Below are 10153 nucleotides of genomic sequence, written 5' to 3'. Positions count from 1 at the left end.
TAATCGTTCAGGTCCATGTGTTTCGATGGTAGTAAAAAATTTACACCAGGGAATGTTTCAGGGAATGTCAGATTCCCTGTTTTATAAATAGAATGCAGTGTCTGTTTTCCATTCATCATCATAATGCCTTTGGCTTGCTTAGATTGCGATCTATGCTCAAGCTTTCAATAAATTGAATCTTAAATAAAGATCCATTAATATACGATTACTAGTTTTATCAGCATATTTTGAAGTTTGGGGCATTTTATTTATTAAGGGTGCTGAATATTTCCAACCAAGAAGATAATGACCTAGATCCATGAAACATGCCAATCTACATTTTCACCCTGAAGTTCATCACACCATCACACATTGTTTCTCAAATTTATTTAACCATTCCGAAAAAAAATCTGTTTTCCGGTCACTAAAATACTGCTCTGCTGCTATGATCTCTGAATCATTTAAAACTTTCCTCCTTTTTAATGCTTGGAAACATGAAGTAGTCAGATGGGGAAAAAATTGTGAGTATAGTGAAGTATCTATGCACTAAAAACTCATTTTTAGAACATTTAGTCCTGTGAGCCTTGGTGCATTGTCCACATCTTCTTTCCACATTGCCTTTTATTTCAATGCCGTCTTCAATTACTAAGATTAGCATTATGCATTAAATGACCATCCTTGATGACTTTAGGAGTTGAATTATTTTTGACTACGGAGAACCCAAGCACTGCTATGGTTTGGCCTCTGGATCATAGTGGTGTAACCATGTTTCATCAACAGTGGTGAGCCATTCCAGGAGATTATCACTAGATCACAGAAAATCATTTGTTGTTGACATTCAAATTTTTTGTTGCCTACTTGGCTGATAGCCTTTGCATACCTGACTATTCTGAAGCCTTGCTTGGATATCTCGGTGTCCCAGCAAATGTTTTAGAAGAGATTTGACAATCTACTATATTTGGGTCATGAATATGGTTACAAATTTCAGGAGTTCTCCTTGTTGAAGCCGTCTGGGTGTATCATAGGTCCAAAGATCTACACAATGGATGTTGGCATTCTACATCTTCACTGGTTATTTTCTTATTCTTCCTTTCTTATGATTATGAATTTTATGATTGTCTAAATTCATCATTTTAAATGTTCATATGTTTCAATGATATGGTTTTTGTAATCAAAATGAAAATTAGGCTATGGTGCTTTTACCACCCCAACATATGACATATTAAACAAAGTGTCATTCACAAACAAAGTGTTAACAATTGTATATACAAAGATTTCAAATGGGAAAAAATAGAAAGGGTGTGTCCAAAAAAAGATGATCCAGTAAAATTTGACAAATAAAGAGACTTGGTCACTAAGTATTTGTCAATAATCAAGTATTTTAAGTGCTGACTTGCAGTGCCTTTTTCTTTACATAAACATTTTGTATTTATTGTTTTTTAAAATTTGCCAACACAGTTGATTTTTTTTATAAAGAGTCCAAAACCGAACCCAAAGTCCAACCCAACTTGTGCCACCATGGCTATTCAGGAAAAATACTTACAGGCAGGCTGAAACATTTTTGACAATAAAGATTTCACAGTCTTTTCTATCATAAAATGTCTTACTGTCATCTCCATTTATTAAGGAAAGTTTACTTCCACTTTAAAAGTGTGCAGGCAGAGGCTGAAATCTACCTACAAGACATTTGGTTTTTGGCTTGTTTGTCCAGTCTGGGTGCCTAAAACTGCATAACACAATTAGGCAGCAGCACCTATGGGAGAAAACACCTATATGTGGATAACTGGGTTATTAATTGGTAACAAAGTAACTTTCCTGGCACCTCTCATTTTCTACATACAATTCCTTAGAGTAATCCTTTAATGATTAGCCAAAATAAGTTTAGTTTAAAACTACCAAGTTACTATAAAAAGCTTTCGCCTAAGCCTCGGGGCATTGGAACAACCTTAAAGTGTATGTCAAGCAAATTTAGTATAAGTTTTTTCATTTATAACACATTGCTCTCAGATATAAGGACAAGAAAAGTAGGATATCTATTTAACTTTATCTCAGAGGATGATAGACATCAAAGGGAGATTGTACATTTGAAAACTCCATGTCACCTAAATATTTAAGTCAACCATGACAGTCTTCTAATGTGGTATTACTCCTTTCTTTTACCTGTTTCCTTTTCCATATGACACTGGGTGATGCTGCTGTCCATCTGCATGTGTCTGCATGTCTGAAATGGAAACGAGAGGCGTTATCTTCACAACCATAAATAAGTGAAAGAGTAACAGGGATGGAATCAAAGGTTAATTGTGACTATTAGTAGGAATAATCTCCATGTTCCGTCTCTTACCAGAAAGGATCCAGCCTTGTTCAACATTCCAAACACAGTGGGACCTGGACTATCCTGTATGACATGGGGCCCACCCTGGCCCTGTTGTTTCTGTTCTTGATGCCAATAGGATGTTCATCTCAAGGTACGTTCTGTATGAGCTGCAAAACAGAAAATAGGAAATATGGCTTGTGGCCTGTGAGTGCTTTGTTTTCTGAATCTAATATAATCTGTATGCTTACAGGGGGTATAAGAGAATATTCATACAGAATACTGCTTGGACACATTTAATTAATGACATTCTGCTCTATATGTCATTTTCTATTGATTTCTTTAAATACAGAAATGGAATATTCAGTTTCATTCTAATTTGCCAGTATTACCCAGACTAATGTTTTCTTTGTAAGACATAGGACCTGATTTATTCAAGCTCTCTAAGGCTGGAGAGGATACACTTTTATCAGTGAAGCTGGGTGATCCTGAAAACCTGGAATAGATTTCTTCAAAGTAATTTGCTGGCAAATGTATCAAATCCTGGACCAGATTCATTTCAGGTTTGCTGGATCAGCCAGCTTCACTGAAGAAAATGTATCCTCTCCAGCCTTGGAGTCTATGGAGTCTATAGTGAACCAATGAGTATTTGTTAAAAAAATTCTGAATATTTACATTAGCACTACCTTACTTCTCAGAGAGTAGGTCATTTCATATTATATTCTGTTGTATTTTTCTTGTATTTATTGTTGTTATTGGACCAGAGAAGGAGACAGGGTGGAATAAGGGCCTTACACTCTGATACTAATAGGAAGAAAATACAAGTCCATTACTATATATACATTTATAGGTAATGATCTCTTAATGGCCTGTTCTCTTAAAAGATTTCGAGCTTAGCCATCTTAGGGAGGTTTGGACTAAGCTTTGTGACAATTTTAGGTTGTGATTCCCAGGTCTTATTTACGAATCAACAAGAAGCGATTCAACGTATGGTGCCATATGAAATTGAAAAAATAATTTTTGTCCTATGAACACAGACTTTTGATTGACAGATACTTAGTAAAGATTTATAGTCTCTTTTATATTTATGTTGACAGTATGACACTAATGACGTGAATTAGCATTATAAGGAGATTCAGTGTATCTGATGACGCATCTCTGATTAGTGGGTGGTCAGAAATGAGAAGAAGAAAAAGTCAAAACTGATTATAAAAGTTGTGATATGTACGCAGAATTGAGCATGACAGGTCATTGCCAAGGCAAAACCATCAGAACGAAAAGTTAAATACACCTGAACATTTTTTGTGGATTATCATGTTTTGACATCATGTCAGATTATCTCAATATCTGAAATTCTAATAATGACAATTATCTGGCATGTGTATGAGTTTTACACATCATACTGCCATAGATACACTTGAATTTTGATGCCATTTTGTAGAAATTGCACTTCTTTTTTGTTTTGTTTTTCCACTTTATATATAAGTGTATCAGTTTTTTTGTACTTGTAAATATTTGTCGCTTCTAGGTGTATATGAGTAGTGGGCATCTCTCCGTGGCTGTTTGTTGTTAATGTGTGAATCAGAATGTGCGAATGTGTGTGAATAGAGATTGCCTGTGCTGACCCTTCATTGTTGTGATTTTGGGGTGGATTTACTATAGGACTTGATGAGGCTGATGAGTACTGATGTACTGTATGTACATATGTGTAATAATTATCGTAGGAAACGGATGACTAACGACCGTCTGTCCGATAATTGTTAACAAAAAAAAGTGCTCAACTACTGGCCAATGACGTCAATGAATGAGGAACGTTGCTGGAAACAAACGATCGTCCCGGCAGATTTTATTGGGCAATGACCGTTCGCTTTCTATTGTGTGTACGGTCGTTCAGTGATCGTGGATGGTTCTGCAGTACACTTTCTCCTTTATACGTCACTTTCTGCATCGTTCAAACGATCGTATCTAGCGTGTGTACACTATTGGTGGATTATATTTGAACAATCGAATCGTTACAGCATGTACAGAATTGTGCACAATATGATCGTTCAAAATAATCGTGCATATTCGTTGACTTGTCGTTAGTTGTTCGTATTCTAATGACAAATATTGCACGTGTGTACCCAACCTTGATATCTCATGGACTCAAGGGATTTAACGCACATTATCCATAAATTTACTGTCACTCCCTTAGGTAAGCCATTGACGTCTGGATTACACAATGGCCATAAAAGGGTTTCAAAAAAGTTGCACAATCATTTCTGTCTAGATAGTCGAGTTTTCTTCTGCTTCTTTTATCACCCTCCTGTGCATCTGACGGTGAGGTTGGTATCAATCTGCTTTTTTATAGAACATAGTAAATTAACATTTAGTGACCATTAATTTTTTATTTACTGATCTCCATTCAGCAGTAAATGAACTCAATAGGTTCCCATTGTTACCAGGCATTATTGACCTCTTCATTATGTGCATGGATTTGTTATCTGATAACATTAGTTATAAAGATTTATTTTTTTTGAATAGTAGGGATATTAAAGATTACTGTATGCTTTGTCTGTGTGTTTGTATTATTATTAATATGAATTATTTTAGAGAATTTTATATAATGAAAAATATTGATTTGATAAACATTTGCAATATTACATACAAAATTAACACAACTGCATCTGTTCTATAACTCCAATGCTGCAATATGCATGTTTAAAATAATAAATTGGTTTAGGCATCTAAGGATTAAATTGGATAGCAGAGCCTGGCAGAAAATGTTTTAAAAGTTACCTACATGTACAATAGTGTCTACATATAAAAAAGATTTTTACAGCATTTACCTAAAATGTATACATTTTTCAGATTGGATTCAATCAGATAATGTGAGAATCAATTTATAGTGATGATTTATTGAATCTAGTGTTATAAATGTGTGACTTATAGGTTTAGGTTGGGTGAATGTTAGGCAAATATTTACAAATATATTAATTTTTATCAAGTTATGGGAACAATAATAAATGATTTAATATAATATTGGTTTGTCTATTCGGGGGAAATTATTGTGTTTCCCAACTGTTCCATTCCTCCAGTAGTCTTATCCTTTATAAACTGTGTTAGATGGTGCCAGAGCTTAAAAAAAAAGATTCCTGTCTCTCACATGACAGTGTTCAGGTCTGCAAATGCCCACATGTATCCCCAATAACTGTGAACTGGTCTTTTCTGGCAGCCCTGACAGAACAAAAATGGTCAGTTTTCGCCTTAGGCCACAAAGGCCTTAGCCTAGAACACATTTAGCCTTTTAGTGAACAGCCTAGAACATGTGTTAGCCTTTTAGTGGCTAACACATTTCAACATTCCCCCATTTTCTTACCACGCAGCCTGGAAAGCTGCAGCTCTACGTGCCCCTGGGGATTTTTTATATACTGCTTTTAGGCTGTTGGGCACCAAGTACCTGCTGCACTAAAAGTGATTGTTGGAAGGAGAAAAACAAAAGAAGGAATGGTGACAGTGTTATGTGGAGGGATTGGGCAGAAGGACCACAACAGAGAGAAGCTAGGGTATGAGCTATAGGGAAGCTGCAGGGACAGGGCTGGATAAGGGTAGGGTGAAGGTTCGAGGCTGGGGTATAATAAAGGGATAAGCTGTAAGGACAGGACTACAGTTGGAGTGATTAATATGGTGAATGGACAAGGCTAGGGTATGAGCCAAGATGCAGATACATGGTATGAGCCACATAAAGGCTGGGAGTGGGAGGCTGCATGAAGAGGGTTGGTGTATGAGAAAGGGCATAACTGCAAAGACAAGGCTGTGGGTTGTGGTAGGGGTTGCTGCAGAGAAAGGGCCAGGGCATGAGCTGACAAGGAGGGGATGCAAGAACAAGGCTATGAAGGGTATGAAGCAGAGGGAGGCTGAAAGGAGGAGGATAGGGTTATATAGGAAGGCTGTGGCAACAGGGTCAGAGGGCAATAATAGCAATAGCAATAATGTGCCACTGAGGCACATGGGAGATAGACACCCTCTGTGTATTTGGATACTTTTCTATTACTGCAAGCTCTCTTAGCAAAAAGGAAATCTGCTGATTGTTGTTAGTTTCATCTAGCCTAGGGCTAAATGAATGTGAAGAGGGATGCAATGGTCTCAATGGTTCAGTGCCCATGGATGCCCATACAATTGCTGCTGCAAAAATTTCTCCTTTCACACAAATTATGTCTTTGCATTTGCTTCTGCTCACGTTAGTATATGATAATATTTTTGTCTCAATTGTTTCTAGCGAAAAAGTTTTGCCCATTGCTCAGAAGCTTTATGCTAGGCCACTCTCTTGAGCATGAGTTTGGTGCTCAGATAGAAAGAGGTTCTTCTACACCCCAAACAGACACACAGTCTAGTAGTAAAGATCCAGGGTCTCTCAGATGATATCCATTGAACATAAAAGTGTTAATATTCTGGACAAAACAAAACCCTCTCCTCCTTTAATGTACTTTACATAAGGGCTTAGTTGTAGAAAAAGGGGGGTTATTTTACACCAATCTTTAAAATGTTTTCAACAGTTCTGTTCAAAATAATGTATGACAATATGATTTCTTATAAATTCCTGACCTCTTACCAGCTTTAGTGCCTCCTGAAAAAGCAGACAAGTTTCCGCAAAATGTATTGAGAAATCTCTGTGGGATCCAAAATGTTCATAACCATATGGCTCGTTCAATATAATGGTACATATAGGATTGGGAAGTAATGTCCATTTGTATTGATTTGCCAAATTTAAATATGGACAAGGCCCCCAGACAATTTAATTGGAGCTATTGGTTACTTGCTGTTATTTTTTAAATATTGCAATTGGTATAATTTTGTGTTTAATCAATAAATCCTGAGATATTTTATAAATGCCAATGGTTACCTCAAGTTTCACTTCAATTTAATGTAATAATATACTATGTATGATTAGGAATGTGGTGCCAGCAATCTACAAAGATTCAAGTCTTATCCATTATGATCACTTCTTCTATCACTTTGACTTATGGGAGAAAAGAAGTAAATTTGGAAGCAACCAAACATTTGGGCCATCTCTTTAAATATATCTATATAAATCTGATAAATTCTGAATCTTTCCTAATATCAGCCTCCTGTATCTTCCTGCTTAACATAAGCATATCATCAGTTTGGATCTACATTATCTAAAGGTTGTTATGTTTAACTGCAATACTGTCTGCAGGAAGACTGCATGAAGTTCAGTGATTTAATGAGTTAAATAGCAGGAGTGCCTGGGGTATAAAAATAGTAACAAAATAATACAATCCTTTACAGGTATGGGGGTAATACACATAATCTATATGCTTGCTCTTCTTTTGCATAGCAGAGGGTAAATCTGTTAACACATCAGTCACAAATCCAGATAAATTAGGGGGTTTATTATTTTTTTATACTGGACATGCCGAAGAAAGGCACATAATTCTATTATGTATAGTATCTTAATAATAGAAATGTATAATATATATACATTTCTATTATTAGGGGGGCCCTTCCATTAATAAAGGTGGTTCTCTGTGACTTGGGCTGGGAGACAAAATTGTCCTCAAAGAACACAGAACAGAAATGGGAATGTTTCAAAACTGTTCTACAAAAGCACACTGAAAAATATATTTCAATTGGTAATAAGTTTAGGAGGCTAAAATTGAAACCTATGTGGCTCACAGCTGATGTCAAAAAGCCATAAGGAACAAAAAAAGGGCATTCCAAAAATATAAAAATGAAGGATCGCCTTCATCGTTTGAAAACTTTAAAGAATATAACAAAATATGTAAAAAGGAGATAAAATGTGCAAAACTTCAAAATGAAAGGCAAATTGCAAAGGAAATTAAGGCAAACACCCCAGATTTTTTTTCAAATATGTTAATAGCAAAAAGATCAGATCTGAGCATGTAGGCCCCTCTGGGTTGGTAACTGGGGATAAAGAAAAGGCATATCTACTAAACACTTAGCTCTGTGTTCACAAAGGAAAATGGCAGTGCTCAAGTCCAAATTCATAATAGCAATGTCACTGCCTTAAATAAGTCATAATGGTTCAAAATTGATATGATTGAGAAACAGTTGGGCAAGGTTAAGGTTGACAAAGCACCAGGACCCGATGGATTACATCTACGTGTCCTCAAAGAGCTGAACTTGGTTATTTCAAAGCCATTATTTCTAATTTTTAGAGACTCTTTAGTCAGTGGCAAGGTACCGATGGATTGGCGTAAGGCCAATGTGGTTCCTATCTTCAAAAAGGGAGCAAAATCACCAGGTAACTACAAACTGGTTAGGTAGTTAGTTTCTAGGAAAGGTCCTAGAGAGTTTCATAAAGAACCACATAGAGGAGTTTCTGCTAGAAAATAATATTATAAGTGATAGTCAGCATGGGTTCAAGAAAGACCAAAGTTAAACAAATTTACTCTTTTTTATGAGGAAGTTAACAGGTAGACAGTAGAATAGCAGTTGATATAGTGTACTTGGACTTTGCTAAAGCATTTGACACTGTACCCCACAGACGGTTAATAAGCAAGTTAGGGTCAATAGGCTTAGAAAAGGCAATCTGTAAATGGATAGAGAACTGGCCTAAAGACTGAATCCAGAGAGTTGTAATTGTTTATACTCTGAATGGTCTAAGGTTATTAGCGGTGTACCCCAGGGTTCAGTGTTGGGACCTTTACTGTTTAACATCTTTATAAATTATATAGGGTTTGGGGTTAAAAGTACCATTTCTGTGTTTGCAGTTGGCACCAAACTATGTAATGGGATTATGTCTATACAGGATGTCTATAATCTACAAGCAGACGTAGATGTACTGTTTGATTGGGCAGCAAAGTGGCAAATGGCATTTAATATATAAAGATAACAGAGACTGTTGATCCAGGAAACATCCGATTGTCTCATGGAATCAGGAAGGATTTGTTTTCCCATGTTGAAGCAAATTGTACCAGGGTTTTTTGCCTTCCTCTGGATCAAATATGTCTTATAGGGTTTTATATCTGGGATATGTTTATTTCACCAGTGGTTGAACTTGATGGACTTATGTCTTTTTTCAACTTAACCTTCTATGTAACTATATAATAATATAGCCTAAAAACAGGTTTACTAATACTATGATGGCTATGATGATGGTGGACTTTGAAAAGTAATGAAGGCATAATAACCATCATGACCCAGTACTACATTCATTAAGTAAATTTGCCCTTTAAAAAAAGGAAGTACTTACATGTTATCACTTAGTCATGAATCTAGAAAAACAAATTGATAGAGCGGAGCAAGGATCACTAACATGGAACTAATTAGGCCCTATTTCCATATGGAGATATGCAAATCTGAATCTATGTGGCGGCTAATTGTGGAAATTTCTCTGACAATTAGCTGCATACTCATTCTGGGTCACTAATTAAAACAGTAATGAAGACAGAGGATCAGAACAATGAGACAAGCTGTGTTTTTTTTAAACCAGGTCAGAAATGTCAGTTTACATTATCTTTTTGGTCCACGTTAATACTGCATTTATAAAACAAGTTCTATAACTGATATGTGCAAATATAGTTTGTACAATGACATGACTTCCATTCTCTGCTGACATCATAATTATTATCATGTCTTTATATAGTGCCAACATATTGCTCAGCTCTTTACAAAGTCCATAGTCATTAGTTTTAGAACTTCACTATAAAGTTGTCTGGAAAAGAACAAAACATTCTAAGAAACCTTATAAGTAGATGTCATTACTTGCAACTTTCTAATTTACAAAAAAGCATTTTAGACTTACCGTAATTAGTCTGTATGATATTAATAATTGGAACTGCAAGAAATATACAGTAGGTAAAGCAGCTACTTTTACTAACCTACATTAACAACCTAATA

The 10153-nt window shown here is 35.8% G+C and overlaps 1 protein-coding gene across 1 annotated transcript in view; it reads left to right on the top strand.

The window, feature by feature from the left end:
• Window positions 1–2315: 2315 nt before the first annotated feature.
• Window positions 2316–10153, top strand: part of CDHR5 (cadherin related family member 5) — a 45520-nt gene continuing 37682 nt past the window's right edge. Inside the window, 1 exon segment of the mRNA XM_072421661.1 lies at window positions 2316–2444. Coding sequence (XP_072277762.1) covers window positions 2384–2444 — 61 coding nt within the window. The 5' untranslated portion in view covers window positions 2316–2383.

This window comes from Pyxicephalus adspersus, chromosome 9 (genome assembly GCF_032062135.1).
Source record: "Pyxicephalus adspersus chromosome 9, UCB_Pads_2.0, whole genome shotgun sequence".
Classification (NCBI taxonomy): Eukaryota; Metazoa; Chordata; class Amphibia; order Anura; family Pyxicephalidae; genus Pyxicephalus; species Pyxicephalus adspersus.
This window is presented reverse-complemented; position numbering and strand designations above follow the sequence as displayed.